The sequence below is a fragment of the Panthera uncia genome, chromosome E3, assembly GCF_023721935.1.
Source record: "Panthera uncia isolate 11264 chromosome E3, Puncia_PCG_1.0, whole genome shotgun sequence".
Lineage (NCBI taxonomy): Eukaryota > Metazoa > Chordata > Mammalia > Carnivora > Felidae > Panthera > Panthera uncia.
Window position 1 is genome coordinate 4,984,165 of NC_064815.1, and position 22,796 is coordinate 5,006,960.

Genomic DNA, 22,796 nt, shown 5'->3' on the forward strand with positions numbered 1-22,796 from the left:
GTGGCCTAACTCTCCCCATGCTCTTGCCATAGCTGTTCTAATGCCTCAGACCCCCCCTGGGTAAAGAGGGGTGGGGTGGGGGGGCCTGATTCCCCTCCTACCCCCCCCCCCGTGTTCTTGCCATAGCTGTTCTGTCTTCGTCTCTTAAATCAGTCATATCTACACAAAGTGTCTGGGCCAGGCAGAGAGTGGGAGTGGGGAGGGACATTTGAAGGTCTGTGGGTTGAGTATAGTTACTAGCCACCTGGGCTTTTGCCCTCGGATCTGGCTCTCTGGGTCTCCGCTTGTGTGTGAAAGAGGGCTAACAGCAGTGCTGCCTTTTGGAGGTTTCGTGAGGATTAAACAGGGCACACGGTGAGGTGCTTACTCACACGAGGGCCCGTTCCAGGGTCCGTGCTCAGCAAATGCTAGTTGTAGGCTTGGTTCTCCCATGTCTTCCTGTCCGGCTGCTTCTCCAGCACCTCACGTGGTTGTGGATCCACAGCGCTCACACCCTTAGTTTTGGTTGTCACCTCTCGTCCTTCTCACCCAGGATCCTGTGGTGACGTCACCTCTCTGCCCCTTTCGCAGTCAACATAGTGGAGGCCAAAGGAAAGTCAGCGTAGCACGGCGGCTCAAGTGCTCAGGTTCTGAAGGCCAGACAGAGAGAGGTAGGATCTCTGCTCTGCCGCTTTCCAGCTGTGCGAGTTTGAGCAGGAACTCTAGTTGTCAGACGTGGCCTAGTTGTTGTGACTCCGTGGTGGTGGCCAGCCGGGCCCCAGGACTCTTCTGAAATGCTCTGAGATGATTTGTAGAAGCGTGTGCACCTAGTGGGGGTGTGCGTGTAAGTGTCTTCTCAGAAGAGAATCCGTAGGCCTTGTGAGTGTTCTCGGGGAGGCTGTCCCCAGGAAGCGTGGAAAGATTCCAAATGGTGGCCTGCAGGGACACATGGCAGGATATGACAGCTGCTCAGGGGCTCCCCCTGCACATGAGCTCCTGGCAGGCGGTGGGCCTTCACCATCTAGGCGATGAAGGCCGCCAGACGATGCTTTGTGTATCTCTGGGCCAAAGGAGTGTTTGACTCAAGTTGCTGGAGTTGACTGTGACAAATCCTTGGCCCCCTTGCCACCTTCTCTGGGCAGTAAGTGTAGATCTCAGACAAGGCCCGCCTCCCCTTTTCTTCCCTCCCCAGCCCCAGTGCCTTCACCGAGAGTCCAGTCCTGCACGTGTCTTTCTCACATCCAACAAGAATTCAGTCCCTCATTGGATTACTAATAACACGATAAATGTGTCCCGCACTGTGTCACTGGGCTGGGACACCATCCTGTGAGGTCGATGCTAGCGTGTCCCCAGTGTACAGATATGCTAAAACCAAGGTTCAGAAAGGTTAGGAAGCTGCTTGGCCTGAGTTCTCCAGCCGGATGAGCCCTGGGCTGTAACTTGTGTTCCCTGGAGAGGGCCCTCCCCACCCTGGGCCGTCAGGAAGGGCTCACCCAGTGTTGCAAGCCCGAGACATGAATAAATGTGAAGAAACGTTCATCCCGGCCCCATCTTAGACATCAGCATCTTCTTTTTAAAGGAACAAACGCTCCCTTCTGGGTGTCATGATGAGGGAGACATGAGTACGTGGAGCAAATTAACCGTGTTACAACATTTGTGGTCTCCAGGCCGGCACAATTTGGTCGTGTGTGGAGACAAAAGAGGTTCTTGCTAATGACTACTACGTCTCCTTGAGCGTGCACCAGAGAGAGGTGCACCGAGTTCTCGTGTCACGTCGGAAATGTTCTATTGTTCTGTTTGTTTTTCATTACTCTGAAATGATTACTGCAAAAATTCTTAAATTGGATGCTTTTCAGAGAAGAAGATTAAAGCCCATAAGCACAGGCTTGCAGCTGTGTAAAAAGGAGCGTGCATCTGTGTTCCTGTGGGACGCTCCGGGCAGAGCCGTGGCGGCCTCACCTTGGGCTCTCCCCCCGGGTGCAGGGGGTGTGCCCGCCATGCTCCTTCCGGGAGCCTGCGTGGAGCTAGGTTGACATCTTGTGGCATTTTCCTCAGCCGTCCTTGTGGCATAATTGAACCGCATTTCATGGGGAATGGTCCTCCGGGTGCCAAGACCAGGAGGCTGAAACGTACTCTTGCTTCAGCACCTGCCTGAGACTCTGTAGCTGTTTGATTAAGGCTCAGTTCTTTTTTTTTTTTTTTTTTTGTATTTGTCTGGTTTATTCATTTGAGAGAGTGCGAGCGTGCATGAGTGGGGGAGGGGCAGAAAGCGAGGGAGACACAGAATCCCCAGCAGGTTCTGCACTGTGAGCATAGAACCCGACTCGGCGCTCGAACCCAGGAACCCCGAGAACGTGACCTGAGCCTAAATCAAGAACTAAATCAGCTAAATCAGCACTCAACCAACTGACCCACGTGGGTGCCCCAAGGATCAGTTCTAATTAGAGAATCTAGTTAGAGAGTCATTATCCACAGGCTGTGGTGGTTGTTAGAGTCCCCGCTCTTCCTGTGTCTTGAGTGAGGAGGGAAGTATTTGTACTCCTGCTGTTGGCTATAAGGTAGTCCCAGCCTTGGTAGCCAGGCTCCCAGGGAGGGAGGGGTACTTGAAAAAGCGTTAAAGGACCCATTCAACGTAGAAAGGGGAATACTTTGAGGAAAAAGGAGTAGGTGTCCTTGAGAATGCTTTACTATCTGCTTCTCTGAGAATTGCCCCTCCCTTCCGCAGACACACTGAGCAGAGGCACAGAGGAGACACTCCCCACACTCATCGGCTCATGGTGGACACCCAACTAGGGGAAAACCGATCTGGACACTGGCCTTATCACATTCTCTTTTTTGGTCTGGGTTCTTTTGAGTGTAGGTGGCAAAAACTTTATCTTAAACTGGCTTAAAGAGAACAGTTAGTTTAGGGGCTTCTGTAGCAGAAGTGTTCAGGTGTGGCTTGATCCAGGTGCTGTCCCCTCTGTTCCCTAGCTCACAGTTCTGCTTTCCTCTGCATTGGCTTTATTCTGTGGTAGATTCCCCTTCTTGTGGTCATCAGCAGTACTGAGTTTATAACCTCACAGGGCAAGAATAATGAAAGACTGTCATTTCTTCCCCAGTCACCCAGGCTGCAGATTGGCCTTGCTTAGGCAAAATGCCTGTACTGTAGTGCACGCAGGACTTTAACTGGCCAAGCCTTGATATCATGCCTACCTGTAGGGTCAGAGTTGGCCTGGGATTCATAGGAAGCCCAGAGACTGAGATTGGGTGGAGAGCCGGTCCCTGGAGGAGAGCAGAGTAGCTGATGTCAGGCAGAGAGAAACAGCCCTGTTCACTGTGGACGCTCTCTCCTGGACCTCCGAGATTGGGCAGCCTTGACTGGGTTGGTCTGAATGTATGTGGGGCTGGGTTTGAGAGGTGTCATGTTTGGACCATGAGCTCAGAAGTAGAGAAAGCAAGCTGTGTGGAGAGAGAACTGAGTGGGTGCACAGAGAGCAGCAGAGTGTGGGATGTGCAGCTCCCTGCCCCTGTTTTGCCTGGCGTTGTGGCTCCCGGTCCAGCCCCTCAGAGGGCCCAGCGGCATCTCCAGCCCTTGGCTCCTGGAGATGCTCTCGTGTCCTTCCAGTACATCTGCATTTCCTCGAAGGCATCATAAATTGGTTTCTCTTCCTGGCGATGTAGAGTCCACGACTCAGAAGACAAGGGCCAGGGACACTGTTAGACCAGCTCCTGGGGGTTTCTCTGCAGGAGAGAGGCTCCTGGCTCCTAGTCCTGGTGGAGATTGAGGTGCCCAGAGCAGAATCACGATGAGACCCAGCAGAGCCCGCCATGGGTATGTGTGAGGGAAGTTCTCCGTTCCTTAAAGGATAATTAGCAGCAGTAAGAGAAACAGGGTCATTCTTAATCACGTTAGAAAGTGACCGTGTTTTCCTTGCTGAATTATGACCTCCCTTCCCCATTCATTTATACAAGAGCTGCTTGCCTGCCTGACCCTTGATCACACGGCCCACTTCTCAGAGGCCAGTGCAGTTGAATAGTCCTCGCATGGCTGAAACGCTTCAGAAGCCCTGAAACCATCTTTGGGGAGTGGGGGTAGTAGGTATTTCTCTGCTGCCTCCAGAGTTGAGTTCACTGCTTGTTCAGATGCCACGTTCCTTTATAACGGTTTCATTCTTACTAATTTTCTATTCTCAAGAATATTCGATGTGGGAAGGTCATCGTGTACTCCAGCAAAGTAGAAAACTCCTTCTGTATGTAGCTTTGGCCTGGACAGCCCCTCCCATTCCCCCTTCCTTCCAGCCAGCTTTTCCTCTTCCTTCAAGAGTTTGCTTAGATACCACCACCTCCTGGAGGCCCTCCTTGATGCCTTCCACACCAAATCATCTGGCACTTCTCCTTGTCTCCTGGCCTCCTGTGCTTCCCTCTGTCATGACACCTCTTCTACTAGACCGTGGTTTTTGTCTGTTCGTCTGCCTCACAAACGTGTGACCTTCTTGAGAGCAGGCCGCTAGCTTTTGCTAATAATAGCTAACTTTTGTGAAATGTTTACATGCCAAGCAGAGTGATTGATCTCAGACACAATCCTAGAAGGTGGGTGCTAAAATCGTCCTCATTTTGCATTAAGAAATCAGGGCACGTGGAGAGGCTTCCTAAATTGGGTAAGGTCACATTGCTAAATGGATAAAGTGAAGTCAGTATTTGACTCGAGGCAGTCCTTGTCCCCAGACTGTGCTCAGTATCGTCACTCCAGCTGTCGGTCCACCTCTGTCTCTGTGCCTGCAGCCAGCAAAGGTCCTGGCAGTTAGTAGGTGCTCAGTAAGCACGGGGTGACCCGAAGGAGATGGTCCCGAGCTGCCTGTGCTCTGCCTGCCCTGCTCCGTGGGGAAGGCCCGCGTCCGAGGGGGTTTTGCTGCTTTTATTACCAGGAGTTAGAGGCAGGTTGGGTGCCCACTTCGGTACAGGCATGCATGCTGTCCAAGAGCACATTCTCACCCCGGCCCTTCCCCTCAGCAAGGCACAGAGACCTACTCTGTTTTAGGAACTTCTTTCCCATGCCGGCAGCTTTCTCACAGCCTTTAGTGGTGAGCCCACAGAGGGAAAAGCAACTTCCTATGTATCACAGCAATATCACAGCTAGCTGTTCGGGGGCCACAGACGAGTTTGGAGCCTCAAATCTCCCAAGAGGGTTTTACTTCCAGTTGCCCTGTACTGCATTCAGGCACGTACGGGGGTGAGTAGGGCAGACCTCGGGGCCCTGGCTGTGGCTTCACACAGGCTGCTCAGCCTGGTCTCCTGGCCCCGGGCGGGCAGCCGCTCCCCAGGCTGCACTGAGCGTTCCTGGCCTGGCTCCATGGCCCAGCTCCCTTGGGGACGGGAGGCTCCTCCTCTATGGCAGAGATAGTCCTCTGGGTTTGGGACCAGGCCGTGCATTTCAGAAGGTCTCCCTGTTTGAAAATTTACCCAATTTATTTAGAGAAAAGAACGAGGGTCAGCTGTCTCTTTAGGGTCAACCAGAAGTCCCACTTACTTGAAAAACGTCACTTAAGCTTTCTATTACCAAAGTTGATATTCAGTAGAGGAATGAATTTCCGAGGAACTCAGAAAACATTGAAGAAGCCATAAAGATAATAAAAACCCATCAACATTACGAAATAACCACTGTAAATGTTTTGATTTGAATCCTTCTGGCCTTATTTTCAGCAAGAATAATGGCACATATTGGTACATGTGATTGTAATATGCCATTTCAGTACATCATAAGTAGGCCCTGAATTATTTCAGAATAAACAGATACCCAGTTTCTGCTCCCCCCTTTCCCCTACCCCAGGAAGACTCAGCTAGTGTTAGTATCTGGGAAGAAAAAACCAGAAGACTTTTCTACTTTCTCAGTGAGCCTGAAATGCAATTTTGTAATTTCTGTGCTGCGGAGTAACCAGCTTTCAACAAGAGAATGTCTCTTAGCACATGGCCAAGGGGATATAATGTGCATGACTCAAATATTCAGATGGCAACATGTGACCACTGGATGAAGTCATATTTCCTTTTAAAATTCCCTAAATGTGATCATTGGAGCCCCCAGCAGCTTGATTGCCGGAAATTAGCTCCCATCAAAATGGCTCCAGCTATTTCTGAGTTCCCCGGGGACTGTCTCCTGCACCCTTAGGGACTCGCTCCTTGTGATTTTCTCTGTGGCCCCCGATCTTGCGGCCATGCTGAAGGTGACCATCGTGAGGCTGCCGGGCCCCTGGGCCCAGCTGCCCACCGGTGATCGCTGCCCCTCTGGCTTGGGGCGGGGGAGGGATTACCGTGCTATCTCGTCTCTGCTGTTCCAACCCAAATATGGCCTCTGTGGCTGTTCCTTATGCTCCTTCCAGGCCAAGAAGCAAGACCAGGCCAGAACTTTGATTAAAACTATGCCAACAGTTTAGGGATCGTGCCAAGAAATACAGCTTGGGGAGATATCTGAGTTCCTGCTGCTAGGCGTCGCTCTCCTCAAGTCCAGGCCGGTGTTCAGGAGTCTCTCAAGTCTGTCTCCCTGCCTCGCCTCTGGTGTCTGACTTTCTTGAAAGGGCCGGCTTCTCCCCCCGCCCCGGGGCAGGGCTCTGCCTGGAGCCCAGGGCCAGCGGGCTAGGAATCCACAGTACTGGCAGCTTCTCCCTTGTCTCTGACGGAGGGTCCTCGGTGGGCTGAGGGGACTGGAAGGGCATTCACTTAGCAGGTGTGGCAGGGAGTGGAGCCTGGGCCCACCAGTCCCCTGTGAGAGCCCCTTTGCATCTGGCCAACAGTGGAAGTGGTCTTGCCCATGATTGTATCTAGTGCCAGGTTTTAATTTTGAGCCGCGGTGTGTGGGGTGTGTCATGAACTCAAGAGTCAAGGGATCCAGAGTCCCCACCTTTTTCATTAGCATCCCTTGGTCTTGGGGAGACAGGGTCTCAAAGGAAGAGCGAATGCCCTGAACCCTGGGTCCAGTTTTCCTCAGCGCAGAAGCCACTTGGGTGCAGTCCAGTGGGAAGGCTGGTCTTTGGCGGAAGTACTGAGACCACTGTCCAGTGTCCAAGATGGCAGAGCCTGGGCCCGAGTGCAGTTGGCATCCCCGGTGCGCCACGATCCTCTCCGTGAAAGAAGCCGTCCACGGGTCAGCCAGTGCCCGTGATCGTGGGGTCACTGTTCCAGGTAGAGCTGAGACTAGGCTGTGTCCATTCTCCTTCGGAAGCGTCCTTTCTCTCTCCTCCTTTAAAAGATGTGCCGGGGTTGTGCTGGCAATTCTTAGTAAATAATGCATTTCCTGCTTTGCTAGCCTGCCGCATTTCCATAACCCAGTGAACTGAAAAGTCATGTTTCTCCAGCTAAGTTATTCATCCTATTCTTGGCATTGGGCTGCTGTAATATCGCTCCATCAGTGTGGTCATACGGTAATTCAGGCATTTTGTTCTAGCAACGAGGACACTTAGAGTTAATAACACATGAAGCCATTTCATTAAACGGGAAGTTTTGTTAGGACACATTAACACAGGCCACCAACCAAAACACAAATCATTCGTTGGATATTAAGGAAGCAAGATGAATTAGGAACCTAAAGCCATTTTTAAAAGAGTCTTTGTCATCCTGATGTCATCGGACTGTCTTTGCGTTCAGCCATGTGCAGAAAGGGCATCGGAACTGGGAGTTCATAACTTTTCTTTCCTTTCAGTTACAGACGGCATCGCTCTTGGGTGTAACCTCAGTTTAAGCACCTGTTCTGCTCCTCCCTCCCTGGGTCATATTGGGCATGTTTCTGGGTTGTTCCGAGTCTCCGTTTGAGGGCATATAAAATTGGAGGGCTGTGGTGAAAATTGTCGGGAAGATACCTGTCACATGACAGGGGCCACTAAATGTTACATCATTTCGTAGAAGTCCGAGGAGTTCTCACCGTGAATGCCATCGAGTATCACGACATGCATAAAGAAGTGTTTGGTGCCCTGGTGGGGGAGTTTGGATAACTGAAAAGTGGCCTGTAGTTTGAAATGGAGAGGCATGCATTTGACTTAGGCTGCGAAGAAAGCCGGGCCGCCTGGCGTTTTGTTTGCAAAACCAGCCGTGTGTCAGTGTCAGTGAGCGTTCATGTCCGAGGTCTTGCTGCCTTCCCATCAGCAGTTTCTCTGTGAGGTCTGACCCTTGCTGTAACCATCAAGTATCTCCTGTGAGGTCCTCCTCCTAAAATAGCACTCTCGTCCAGAATCCTTGGTGCTGGTGTGGCAGGGGCTATATAACTGCCAGGCCAGCCTGCAGCCAGCAGAGAGGTATGCTGAGCTCATTCTGAGTCACAGGCCCCAAGAACACATCCCAGGTTTTGTTTCAATACTCGAAAACCCACCCAAGAAGGTCATGCACTGAACTCTCCTGTTTCTGTTGACAGATTTTTGGAAGCACAGGGAAGGCTTAACTGCCCAACCCACAGACTGTGCATTATGTTTATGTTTCCTCGCCTGCCTAGCATTTGACAATTAATTAGGCATGGTAATTACCTGCTGTAATTTTGTGATTGCACATCCTATAATTACCCCTAATTCTGTAATAGGGAAGTTCATGTACACAAAGGCAAATGACAACGGAGGTGACGGTGTTAGAGTATTAACAGCTGCCACTGCTTACTGCCTGCCAGGCACAGGCCAGGCACAGCATCTCACAACCCCCCAACACAATTGCTATTGTCCCCATTTTACAGATGGAGAAGCTGAGTCTTGAGGTGGAGTATCACCTTCATGGTCACAGCTAGCAAAGGGAACAGCTGGATTTTGAACCCAGGCCCCTCTCCTTGCCCAGCCCATGCCCTTTGCTTGTCATTCTGCCTCTAGCAGAGGAGGCCTCAGGTGTGGCTGAGACCCAACAGGGCCTCTGCTTGGCAGACCCTTAAAGTAGACCTGGAACTTCAGTCCCCTGGAAAGTTTTTAAATCTTCATTCTCCCTCTTCCCTAGTCCTCCTTTATATATACTGTAATAAATATGTGTACATTATACATACGTGTGTGTATATATGTATATGTATACATGTCTGTATACGTATGTGTGCGTGTATGTGTGTGTGTATATGACCCTCCATGTATAATCGAGGCTTGAAGAGGTGAGTTAACTTACCCAGGGTCACCTGGCTAGCAAGAGGTGGGGCTGGAATTCAAACCCACATCTGCCTTAGGCCTGGATCTGGTCCCGGAACCCCATCTCCCGACTCTGACATCTGGTTGCATGTCAGGTCCTCGTGGACACCCGCCTACTGCAGTCTCTTCACAACCTGCTGAGAACACAAATTAGGGTAAAAACTCAATCTCCTGAGAATAGTGAAGACCTGGCTTTTGAGGGGCGGGGGGAAGCTTTGGCTTTTAAATTCAGGTTTACTATAAAATCAGGTGCACACGCCGTAAGTGTATCGTTCAGTTAATCTTAATTTCTCTACATATCTGTGTAACTACTGCACGGAGATACAGGGCATTTCCAGTACCCAGAAAGTTCTTCATGCCTTTGTGGGGTCTCTGTGTTAGAAACCTCTCCTACCCTGAAGGTCATAAAGATACTCTCGTATGTCCTTTCCCCATAGTTGTACAATTTTACCTTTCACATTGAGATCTATGATCCCACGAGACATGAGTGTAGAAGCCAGGCGCGTGAATGCCCGTAGCTGCCTCCCTGGGATCGACTCGAATGCCCATTCCAGCAGAGCAGGTCAACAAACCGGGGTGTGTTCCTACAGCAGAACGTCCTCGATGGCAACGAACAAGAACACAAGGGTGCCGTGCACCATAGCAGGGAGGTGTCCCCCCAACACAGTCTGGAGCGAAAGGAACCAGACACAAAGGAATACACTCTGTATGAGTCCATTTAGACGAAGTTCAAAACTAGGTGAAGAAACCAGAGGGCGGGGTGCCCAGCAGAGAAGCCGAGTGGCATTGACTGCTGAGAGGGGCACAGAGCGGGCAGAGAGCACTGCTCCATCACATGTTGCTAATCTAAAGAAAAAGTGTTTCAGGAGGCCCTGTGTACACAGGCGTTTTGTTGGGTTCAATTCATTGAGGGACTGCGGTTCCCCCCGCCCCACCTCTCCTTACCCCCCATTATTACAGGCATCGCTAGGGTCATTGTTCCCACTGGAAGAGAAACCTCAAGATTCAAACTTCCTCCTAAAACAGAGAAGAGAGCATTTGCCCTGATTCCTGATCACAGATATTACCCTCCTATTTTATTGGCTTCTGCTGAGTGGAGGAGATTGGACTTGAAGTAGCTTTTTATTGCTTGTTTTAAAAGGGAACTTGCTTTTGCTGGAAGAGGTCAATTCTTGTTATTCCTCCAAGGAATTATCTTTACAGCTCAAGCAGAAGGAATTGAGACTTATCAAACTTAATTCGGAGCGGGGAGCCCTTAAAATAAAAATTAAAATCCCAACGATTTTGGACATGAGCGCTTTTAATTCTTCAGTGAAATAAATGCACAATTTGGTTAAGTGTAATTCAAGGACAACTTAATTTACAGAGAAAGTTTCCCAGTTGTGGATGCTAAGAGCATTGCTGTTGGGGATGTGTGATCTGCCCACAAAAAGGGCATTTGGGCCCCAGAGGTATCGAACAGGGACCTTCGTTGCCAGCTGCTGTTCCCAGCTGCCAGCACTACTCGCTTGGGGTTCCTGGATCTTCAGGGGCCTTGAGTACCGCAGCAACGTGCTACAATAGAAGATGCCAGGCCTTAGCGTCAGGCAGACCCAGTCCAGATCCTGTATCTCCCCATCTCCCAGGGCAAGTGACATCCGCCTCGGAGTCCATGACCCTATCTGTAGAAGGCGGCACGGTCGCACCTTCTGCCTTGCAGATTGAGATGAGGACGGCAGGTGAGGCAGAGGGAGTGCCCGGCATCGTACCTGCCACACGGTAGGTGCTTCGTAAACACCAAGCCAAGCGGGAGTGTTGAAGATAATTACGTTTTATTGGAGCTCTGAAAAATAGTTTACTCTCTTGGGTCTGGCGGTGGGCAGCTCCACTCTCGCTTTCTCCTGGAGCTTCCTAACTTTGCCTGCCAACCGAGGAGGTTAGGATTTGACCAGTGTCCAGACGACAGCAGAAACTTGAGAATGGGTGGTTGTCTCCTCTCCCCTTGCTACCCGGTGGCCTCCAGATAATAAAGGTGGTGCTGAAAGTACCCACTGGCCATTTTTCACCTTTGCCTAATGCTGGCAGAGGCAGAGGTGAGGACAGTCACCAGTCTTGACAGAAGCATCTAGAACCTCCTCCGCAGGTGGTTCTCTGGTGATTGTTCTCAGTGCCCAGTGTTCCCAGGCAGCACACTCTGGGCTTGGTGGGGTGAGTCTCAGACAACTGAGCTTTGAAGAAAGAGGCTCCAAGGATAGCTGTGCATTTGCCTTTCCCTTGAGTATGAGATCGTCCTAAGTCAAGCTCAGCTCAGGCCCCCTGCCTGGTTCTCGGAACCCCTTGGTCCCCAGCGTGAGGTGGCTGTGGGATGTGGCTGGGGAGAGGCCCGTTGAAGTACATGGAGTTTGTAAATCACCTGAGGACTCAGAGGGTAGGAACTTGAGGACTGTAAAGTAAAGGGACCATCTGGTCCCATCCCCGCACTTTGCGCACTCGGAAACAAGGCCCAGAAGAAGCAGGGATGCTCCAGGAGCGCACACGATGGCCAGGAGGGGCCACATCTGGTCTCACTTGTACTCCCAGGAAATAGGTTTTGCATGGTGTATTTGTGGAGCTCTTTAGGGCAGGAGCACTCTGATTTGTGTTTCTATTTAAAATTTTCAGTGACCCACAGAATAATTTGTTCTAAGCCCTAGGTCTAAGACTTAGTGGTAATCTATGCAGTTATTTGCTGAGCAAAAACCTTACAGTAGAGGGCATAAAGCTAAGACAGGTGTTGACTTCAACAGCAGTGCTTCTTAAAGTTTGCAGAATGTCATGCTTTTGATGGTGATGACGACAATGACAGCAGCTGTAGTTAACAGTTGTGGACGCCAGGCGCTGTTATGCTTGCTTTTAGGCATCTTTTTATTATGATGATGATACCCGCTTCTCAGATGAGTAAACCGAGACCCGGAAAGGAACCATTTTCGGGTGGGGGGAGGAGGTACGGAACTTCTGGGAGGCCGCCGTAGTTTCTGGGCCAGGCTCAGATTAGCTGATGTCTCACTGCAGCCCAGTCTCCGTCAGTCGGACTACGAGGGGGGTAGTCATGTTAAAGCTGATTGCAAGGTCAGAGACTTCCAAAATCCAGATCTCTGTCATTTCCTGGTGGCGACCTCACCAATAAGTTTACATTTTTGTTTGTTTATCGAACACTCACCTGGCACCTTCTGTGTATCGGGTTCTGTTCTAAGCCTATTACATGTGTGAACATATTTAAATCTCCTAAGACCCAGCAAGGGTGGTAATGTTACCATCTTCATTGCTCAGGGAGGAAGCAGGGCACAGAGACATTCATGGGTTTTTTGTTGAATGCCTCCTGTCACGCTGGCAGGAGATACAACCAAGGGAAGGTTGGAAGGTCAGGGCATTTCCTTTAATCCGAACATTTTTTTAACATTTTAAAATATGCAGGCAAACTGGCACCATCCTGCTTTGCCACAGCCTGTGGTGGAGCGTGAAGGAGGACAGTGCGGTTAAGCAGGAGCCGTGCAAGCCCAGAGAGGCCGCCCGCCGTACCTGCTCTGGACCTGTCTTTGGCTCGCAGACATCCCTCATGGACAGTCGCTGAAGGAGTGTGAACAGCGAGATGAAAACGAATCGCATAGGGGAAAATGCATGGCCAGAAGACCATCTAGCGGCCTCTCACAGTGGCCCAGGCAGAGGAAGGGACAACTCCAGGGTGGGTCAGCAGGCCTTGTTGTTCAGTACTTGAACATGTGGGTGAAAGAACAGAAGTGGTCAAAGGTGATGCCCAGGTTTCTAACTCCGGCAGCCGAGTGGTCCATTCACTGAGAGAGCGAGATCCCAGGAAGAGGGAGGAGCACATCTCCAGTGCAGATTGGGGGATCAGACGTAGACATGATGAGTTTGACCACGTCTGGGCCTGGAATTGATAGCAGAAGTCCAAACTAGAGGCGCAGATTTGACCTAAACGTGAAATGTGCAAACCAGAGAGTTGGGTGCTCGTGGAGGGGAGAGAGGGTGGTGAGCGAAAATCTCCACCTGTGGCATGGGCAGAAGAGGAGGCATCCGTGTGGAAGGCCAAGAAGGGGCCATCGGAGAAACGGGAGGGACTCAACATTTCCATGGTATGAAGCAGTTGGCTCTTGAACGTGTTCCGAAAAACATAGAGTCACGCTTTGTCCTTCATGCTACAGATGCCTGTTTTTATCATTACGTTAGAGGTTTTCAAGATTTGCGTTGATGTTGACTGTTTGCAAATGATACTAGATATTTGTCACTGGAGATTTTACTCTAGGCTCTTCTTAGCTCATGTAATTTTTTAAAATGCGTTAATCTCTCTCCTACTGTTTTCCCTTCCAGTGTAGTTGCTGTGTTTCTGGAAGGTGTTAAGGCCCATAAAAAGCTGAAGAAACAGCCCTTACATTGTGTACCCCCAGAATGTCCTCTTGAGAGTCCCATTCTGATGCAAATAAGTTTTATGCCCCCATGGTGCCAATCCCATCTGGACGTGACCATCCATCCAGCTGAGCTGATGTCAACTCTGGCCTCTCCTTCCTGCCCCAGATTGGTTTCCACCTCCTCTGTGTGGGGGTCGACGCGATCCCGGGCACAGCTGCACTGCTTGTGCGTCCAAGTATTCCCCACACTCCTGGGAGGAGGTGCTGTCGGTAAATTTCATTTTATAGATGGGGAGACCCATAGAGAGGAGACATGCTTTGCCTGACACCTAAGTCTGTGCTTCACCTCAGGGGTTCCCCAAATTGCCTGCTGCCTTAGTCCATTCAGTCTGCTGTAGACTGAGGGCCTTAGACAACCTTTATTCCTCATGGTCTGGATGCTGGGGAGTCCAAGGTCAAGGCATTAAGGAGGTTTGGTGTCTGGTGAGAACCCACTGTCTGGATCATAGATAGCATCTTCTCCCATGGCAGGAGGGGTGACGGAGCTCTTGGGGGATCTTTTTTTTTAGGGCACTGATCCTGTTTTTGAGGGTTCTACCCTCATGACCTAACCACCTAGAAAAGGCCCCCACCTCCTGACACCATCACATCAGGGGTTAGCATCTCAACATATGAATTCTGGGGGGACACAAGCATTCAGACCATCTACACATCAGAATCACTAGGGAAGCTTTGGAACACTACAGATTCCTGGGTCCCAGATGGGTAATACATCCCACCCAGGGGCTGGTAATATTTGGAAAGCCCTGCCCCTTTCCACACCAGATCTTGGCTATGTCAGTGGAAAAATAACAACAATGAGTGCTGAGTATCTAGATCAGAGGGAGGACAAAGTGTTTTTTGTAAAGTGTTTTTGTAAATAAGTATTTTCAGCTTTGCAGGCCATATGGTCTTTCTTGGAACCACTCCGTTCTGCCATTGTATTTCAAAAGCAGCCATAAACAATAGGTAAACAAATGGATGTGGCTGGATTTGGCTCATGGGCCATAGTTTACCTCTCCTGCTCTAGATAATTAACCTTGTGCATGATGATCAGGCAAGTAGCTGAACTTGACGCTCTCTAGGGGATACCTGCATCTGTGTAACAATATACTGCAAGCAGATACAGTCCATTTGAGATGTGGCAGATTGGAACCGCATTCAGCCACCAGGACAAAGACCTGTAAAACATTAAGCTTGAGTAAATTCAAGGTGAATATTTCTCTTTTGTTAAAAAAAAAATCGAGTAGATAGTCTAGTAATTGGCGTCGTGGCTCCATAGTGTCATCAGAGACCCCACAATCCCTTCTGTCTTCTACCATAATCAAGATGATCTCGTGATCGTAAAATGACTCCTGGAGCTCCAATCATCACGTCTGTAGGAAAGAAAGAAAAAGAGAGGGAGAAAGGTAAAAAGGCACCGTAGGCTGAGGCAGATCTCTCCTAAGGACTTTCTTAGAAGCCCCAGTGATTTTTGCTTACGTCTCATTAGCTACTCTTACCTGCGAGGCAGATAGAAAAATGTAGTTAAGTCTCCCTGAACACATTGCTATCCCCCCAAATAGTGAGGGGAAATGGATGCTGGGTGGGCAACTAGCACTTGCTGGAACCTGAGGGGACCCAGCAAATGCCCTAAATGTGCTGTGTGAAATTCCCCTGAGCTCTGCTGGGTTTATTTGCGGATTCATCATGTCTCAGCTTATAGAGACTAGGAGAGCCTGAAGTCCCTTTTCTCCCCCAACTAGCCAGGCCCTTCCAGATACTTTTGGGTCTCATGTATACTTTACTTCTATAAATCAAACACCTGGCTAATCGGGGTAGCCGTCATACCGCTGCGGGGACCTTCAGTCCCAAGAAGCCTTTCCTCTCGGCAGCTTTTTGTCCCTATGGAATCTGTCTTCCTCCAGGTGGTATCTGCTCACAGTTGTGAGCATCCAGAGCACGTCATCCTGGGTTTCCTCTTTCTCCGTACAGCCTTTCCAGGAATTTTGAGATCTCTTCCCCCTCCACCCTGAGGCTTGGGTTGTCGCCCTCCACTGCCTGTCTTCTTATAATTTGGCTGCAGATCCTCTCCTAGGGCCCGTGCTTCTCAGAGTCAGTGTGTGGTGTGAACCGCCTGGGTTCTAGTTCCGAGCAGTGCATCTGGGGTGGAGCCCGAGACGCTCCATTCCTGACATCTCCCACGTGATGCCAATGCTACCGGCCCACGGACGGCCCTTGTAGCAAGTGACCCGGGCCTTTCTGAACATAGTTCATCTTTTAATAGGTGGCAGCCAAAACCTAACTAAGGTCCTGTGGTCGATTTAGAACAGAGCAAGACTCTCAAGTCACTTATCCCAGAAGTTAGCATACAGCTTTTTTAACGAGGCCTAAAGATTACATAGGTTTTTTGGTGGCCCTCCCACATTATTTACTTAGCTCAAATTTACCGAAACCTGTAAGTCTTTGTCCCACAGGCCACTCCTGTGCCCTATTTCCCTTTTACTTATGGTGATGGTTTTTGGAGTTTTAGCGTACAACCCGACATTGATCTTTTTGAATTTCAGCACATTGGATTAGACTCATCCCTCAGGCCAGTTGAAACCACTTTGTTTGCCCCCCAGTGCATTTACTGCCTCTCTTAGCTTGGGGGCTTCTAATGAATTTGATAGACCTCCATTTCTCTATCTGATTGCGCTGGAAACTTCGGTCCATTTGTTGAAGTTCTTTGGTTTAAATCGTTCGTCCATCTTGTTCACAAGAGGATTACGAGAGGCCTCGATGGTTGTCTTAACCAAAGTTCCGATGTATCGTGTCTGATTTGGGAATACTGGGTGGTTTCCACGTAGAGGTGGAATCTGTCGCTCACATGAGGGATACCTGTGTTTATCGTTACATGAGAGGCTTTTGAGATGCGTATTGACGTTCGCCGATGACCGGTCACAGTAGCTGTTTATCATTGGGAACTTTGCTCTCTGGGCCGTTCTTGTGTAATATTTTTTAAATGCATCATTCCCTCTCCCGCTTCAGTTTTCCCTCGAGATGTGGTTAGTGTGTGTCCCTGGAAGGTGTTACGGTCTATCAGAAGCTGAAGAAACAGCCCTTACATTCTGTACCCCCCCAGAATGTTCTCTTGAGAGTCCCATCTTGATTGAAAATAAAGAAGTTTTACGTTCCCGGTGTACCTGTCCCCTCTGGACGTGACCTTCCACCCAGTTGGGTTGATGTCAACTCTGGCCCCTCCCTCCCTCCCGCCCCAGATTGGCTTCCCCCTCCTCTATGTGGGGGTCTACACCATCCCAGGCATAGCTGCCCTGCCTGTGTGTCCGAATGCTCCTTGGGAGGAGGCGCTGTGAGTCAGTTCCACTTCATAGATGATGACATGTGTCGCCTGGGAGGAGTTGGATTCTCAGCAGCAGTCACCACCACAGCATGCATGTGACCATCTCAGAGATCAGCTGGACTGTTCACCTCTGCTGATACTGGGAACTGGTACACGGCGTGTTGTTCCCGTCACCTGCCTGCTTTGTTCTTTTGTGGACCCCTTTGTTGACGTGGTACCACTGAGGCCCTCCTCTGCCAGGCTCTGGGCGTCCAGTGGCCTGAGGGACGGCCGCGGCCCCTGCTTCTCGCAGAGCTGGCTTTCATGGGTGGAGCATCCCCGAAACCCCACCCCTTTGTAACGAGAGCTTTAAGAGAGGTTGACGTTTTCCTTCTGTGTGCCTTTCTCCACAGGTCTACATCCGGATAAAAGACGATGAGTGGAACGTGTATCGGCGGTACACAGAGTTCAGGGGTTTGCACCACAAGTTACAGAACAAGTACCCTCAAGTGAGGGGCTACAGTTTCCCACCCAAGAAGGCCATTGGAAACAAGGTACTGTCGCCACGGGGAACCGGGGACACCCCGGTGCCTGATCTACACGCACGTGCCCCTCTAGACACAGGTCTCGGAGGTTGGCACATAGAAGAAGAAACAGGGACAGAGAAAACACCTTTAATTCCACAGCGCGTCATGTTTTGTTTGTGCACGCCCTCTTACTTCTCTAGGACAGGGGTCAGCAAGCATGTTCCGCTAAAGGGCCAGAGAGGAATTGTTTTTGGCTTTGCAGACCATACTCCCTTAGCTGAAAATACTCAGCTGTGCCACTGGAGTGTGAAAGCAGCCACAGGCTGTTCTGACCTGGATGGGCGTGGCCGAGTGCCAATAAAACTTGATTCATAAGGTGGCACCTCGATTTAGCTGATGGGTCTGTTTTCTGATGCCTGTTCTTGACCAAAAAGATGTTTTCTGGCTTTTATCCATAGTTGTCAGGTTAGTTATTTGGACTCATGAATGTGGGTGGGGTTACTTCCCAAATACTTGTGTCGGTATAGGGTTGTTTTCCTTGTGAAGGTTAGTGATTTAATGACGTCATGTGTTTCTGGGGTTCATCCAGGCACCTTGGAGAAAGGAGGTGCTAGCCCTCCATGGCCTGCCAGCCGATGAGTGCTCGTTGGTGCAGAAGTGTCTCCCGAGCACCATCACGTATCACGGCAGGGAAGACGAGCCCGGGCCTTGTCGGGGGGCCTTGCGTCGCCCGCTTCGGCCACTGGTGTCATTTTGTCGTCCTTCACGTTTGCTTAGAGTGGCACTCCTCCGTCTGGGCCACACTCGGAATCCCATGAGTAGTTTTAAGAGCTCCTAAGACCTGAGTCCCTCACTCCCAGTGAAGTGAGGCAGGGGCACGGAGGGCTGCAGTACGCAGCCGCGCTGGAGAACGCCTGGCTTCATGTCTGATAGGGGACGGGGACACTTGTGCAATCGCAGGATAGTGATGAGCTGGGCAGGGACAGTTGAGCCAGAGGAGGTAAGATCATGATCCTCATGAGAACAGGTGAGAAACTGGGCCTTGCACGAGGCACCCCCCTCCTACCGTGGTTCTCAGAGAGTGGCCCCTGACCATCAGCATCACCCGGCAACTCGTTAGAAATACCAATTCCTTCCGGTGCCTGGCTCATTTGGTTAAGAGTCCAACTCTTGATTTTGGCTCAGGATCTCGAGGTTTGTGGGGTCAAGCCCCACTTTGGGCTCTGCACTAACCGCACAGAGCCTCCTTGGGATTCTTTCTCCTCTCTCTCTCTCTCTCTCTCTCTCCCTCTCCCCCTCCCCCCCCTCCCCCCCTCCCCTCCCCTCCCCTCCCCTCCCCTCCCCTTCCCCTCCCCTTGGTTTGCTCACTTGCTCTCAAAAATAAATAAACATTAAAAAAAAAAAAGAAACACCAATTCCCAGGCCCCACCCCCGACCTACTGAAATACCAGCTCTGGGCTGGGGCCCAGAAATCTGGGTTTAGAGCTGTGTGGTGGTGATGCCTCAGCAAGCGTAAGAATCACGATGCTGTCGCACTGACACAGTCGTGTGGCAGATCCTGTGTGTGATGAATTTCCTAGTTGCTCTCTTGAAGGGCCACCTTGCTAGAGTTTTCCTTGGATCTTTGTCTCCCAGAAAACCAGAGCAAAAGTTTTGATAACCACTATGAACACTTGGGAATTCTGCTGGGAATACCGTTACTGTCTATTATGTTTACGTGTTCATGGATTTCTTTGCTTTTAGATTAGAAATCCTATCATGTCAGGGTCTGTTAGATCTTAATTTAAACAGTTATAAAGCAAGTTTATCTGAGGCCTAGAATAAATGTGCCATTCCATTATTTTCCTGAAGATAAGTGAAGTTGAGCCCATAAAAACAGAAGGCTTAGAAATTCTACACTTGTGCAGAGCAAGGAGGATAATAATTCTTATGAAAAGGGGGAAAAATTATATACTGGCTTAATCTAATGACTTGCAAGGTCATACAAATCTTGGGACCCATCCAGAATGCCTGAGAATGTCATAAAACAGAATTCTGTGTAAGCAGCTTATTATCATGATAAGATAATGTCATTTGCAGGAAGCCTTCTGCTATAGCAGCCACTCCATGACCCTCGGGGAGCTCAGCCTGTCTGTGTCTCACTAAGGGAAATTAGGACAAGGCTGAACCAGAGACGTTCAGGTGGAGAGATGTGTCGCATTATTTTTGCCTCCCGTGGCTGCCGTACAAACGTGGCCCCTGTTTAGGGGTCTAAAAAACACAGATGTATTTTCCTACACTTCTGGAGGTTAGGTCCAGAATCCATCTCCTGGGGCTAAAATCAAGGAGTCAGTGGGGCTGGTTGTTTCTGGAGGCTCCAGAGGAGAGTCCTTTCCTTTTTTAGCTTCTGGAGCCTGTCCGCATTCCTCAGCTCAAGGCCTCCTGTGTCTTCAAAGCCAGCAACCTTGCAACGCTGACCTCATTTTCTGTCATATAGTATCTCTGTGTAGTACCTCACATAGTACCTTTTCTGACTCCTCTCCCTCTTATAGGACCCTTGAGATGACACTGGGTCCACCCAGATAAGCCACCATAATCAGTCTCAGGATCCTTAACTTAATCACATCTGCAAAGTCCCTTTTGCTGAATAAACTGAGAGTATTTTATACTCTCAGGTCCTGGGATTAGGCATCTTTGGGTGCCACAGGCTTTCTCTGCAGAGCAAAGTGACCCCTCCCACTCTGGATCTCCAGGCAAGCCTAATAGTTATGCAAAACTTACTTCAGACCTAAGAAGCCTACCAACACCACCCCCCCCAGGGACAGGGATGCAGTGACTTTCCCCTCTGAGTGCGACGTCCCCAGCCTAGCTTCATGCTGTCCCATTCTTGTCAATCCTGGGACTGACTGAGCAGCTGTGGGCTTTTGCCCTGTGAAATCTGTGTGAGTAGGGCTCTGTCCACCCTCCACCCCCGACCCTAGTGCGACCCTATTTGCAAATAAAGGAACTTGGGAATTAAAGATACCATGCTGGTGGGCCTGGCCTGGTTCTTCACTACATTTTTGGTCCTGCTTCCCATGTTCAGGGGTGGGCCTGACAGCTTGCCTGCAGTCACAGGGCCTCTGCCTCTCGTCCAGTCTGTGTGGCCCTTTGCTTTAGAGTTGGCCGGTTGGCTTCTGATTCTCTCTCCCTGCACATTTGGCTCGCTAAGACTTACCCACTTCCCTGAAGTACACTTTGGCTGCTCTCCAGGACAGATCTGAGGGTTTATCTGATTGTCAGGAGTAGATTGAGTTAGCAGGCAGGACTTCAACATCCGACAAAAGCTACTGATGAATCCTGTTAAGAGACAAAGCCTGCACTCGCCTCACCAGGACCTACAGGCTCAAGATACCTGCCTTGATACCCTGAGGGTGAGTTTTCTTTCTAAATTGGTCCAGAGAAGTCAGCCACCTCAGAAGCTTTCCCTTTACTAGGTCACTTCAAGAAGGTCTCCCTTGCCTCTTGTACCATTAAGGTACTCAGGCTTGACTTCTTTGTGTGGATTGCGTTACAAGTAGGTTGCTGCTGTTAAGTCTTGGACCCATTAAGTGATTCAATCTGGGATCCATGGGCCTGCACAGGAAAAACTAACTATAGTTTTTTCAAATTCATCATATGAGTATCTTCCTAGCCTGAATTTCTAGGTATTTTCCCAACGGTGCCACCATTGTCGATTGTCTGCCAGTTACAGAATCAAAATGTGATCTGACCCCAAGTTTGAACTTTTTTTTATGTGTATGTATTTTTTGAGAGAGAGAAGGCAGGAGAGGGCAGAAAGAAAAGGAGAGAGAGAATCCCAAGCAGGCTCCACGCCCCCAGCACAGAGCCCAGCGTGGGGCTCAAAGTCATGAACCGTGAGATCATGACCCGAGCCGAAACGAAGAATTGGACACTTAACCGCCTGAGCCACCCAGGTGCCCCAGTTTGAACTTTTTTTAATTGGTGAAACAGCCCATTGTGTAGTTCATGGATGCAGGATTTGTCTTTAGCACAGAATTTCTTTTGCCTTAGTACGCCATGCACGTGTTTAATCATAAATACCCACAGCACTCACTAGAGCCGCCCATGCCTTTAGGTATCACATCAAACTTGAGTTGTGTCGAGGTAGTTTCTTGAACACCAGTCCACCGCTTGCTGTTCATTTCTTCGTAGCTGAGTCAAACAAGCCACAGTAGTTGTGTATTAACATTACTCATTAAATCTGAAATATCACAGGCATGGGGCTTGTATCCATTGTGAGATAGTCTGGGTTAGGCTGAAGTAACGACTTTGTGGTCTTGGCAGCCTGAGCCAACCAGGATTTATTTTTGGCTCGTGTTTTATGCCCATCATGGGTTGGCTGGGAGCTCTGCACATCATGACATCAGGAAACTAAGGACAAGCGAAAATCATACACTGGCTCTTAGAGCTTCTGCCCAGACGTGATACATGTCAATTCCACTCCTTTTTCATTGGCCAAAGCCACTTACTCAGCCATGTGTAATGCCAACGGGGAGAAGGAGTCCAGTCCTCCCATGTGTCCAGGAGAATTCGAATTTTTACCATCAGCTCTCATGACCCCTACAAGGTGGGGGGGCACTTGTCTCGAGCCACATTTCTGAGCAGGGTGGGGATAAGAGGAGAGCACGACCCCACCAGCCTAAGATGGGCATGCCAGGTCCTGTGGGTCTCCTTCCACAGAGTCCCAGTTGAGGTGCATCCCTCTACCCCTGATTCGGTTATCCTCACACAAGCCCGGTCCTCTCTGGTGTGGGCATTTGCAACGGTTGCCCTTTTCCACTCTTGCCTGCTCCCATCCATCCCCCTGCTGAGCCACAGTGAGGTTTGTATGACATCAAATCAGATGATGTCATTGTTGCGTAAACCCCCCCTCCCAGTCGCACCTTTGGCAGTTAAATTCAGGACTCCTTATGGCCTTCGAGATGTCCCCTGACCTGTCTCCCACCTCCTCCCGTACCTTCTCTCATGCTCCGTCCTCCCTGTCTGTAGCCAGCCACACTGCCCTCCTCAGACTTCCATGCTGTTCTTACCTTGTGGCCTTGGCATCTGCTGTTCCCTCTGCATGGATTGGCTCCCCCACCTCTGCATGGACGGACCCTGCAGGTCATTAGAACTCCCTTCCAACTGCCCTCATCAGTGCTGCCCCTTGAGTCACTCTCCAATCCATTAGTCTGCTGTAATTGTCCCCTAGCACGTACTATCACTCTAAGTGATTGATTTGTGACCTTGAGTAGTATTGTCTCTCTGCACTGGAATGGAAGCTCATGACAACAGGGCCTTGGTCTGTTCACTGCTCTCTCGCCAGCTCCTAGAATAGCTTCTGCCGCCCAGAGAGACTCATGGCCTGAATTAAGGAATAAGGGAACACACATTAAATGGAAAAGTTTCCCTGTTATTTTCTTCTTCAAGTTGCTGGGTCTTGGCACAAATT

General features: G+C 50.0%; 1 protein-coding gene across 2 annotated transcripts in view; it reads left to right on the forward strand.

Moving 5' to 3' along the window:
- The window catches only part of SNX29 (sorting nexin 29), a 493,130-nt gene that overhangs the window by 393,309 nt on the left and 77,025 nt on the right, over positions 1-22,796 (forward strand). For both annotated transcript variants that reach the window (XM_049638266.1, XM_049638267.1), the window contains exon 19: positions 17,231-17,371. In XM_049638266.1, coding sequence (XP_049494223.1) covers positions 17,231-17,371 — 141 coding nt within the window. The remainder of the gene's footprint in view (positions 1-17,230; positions 17,372-22,796) is intronic.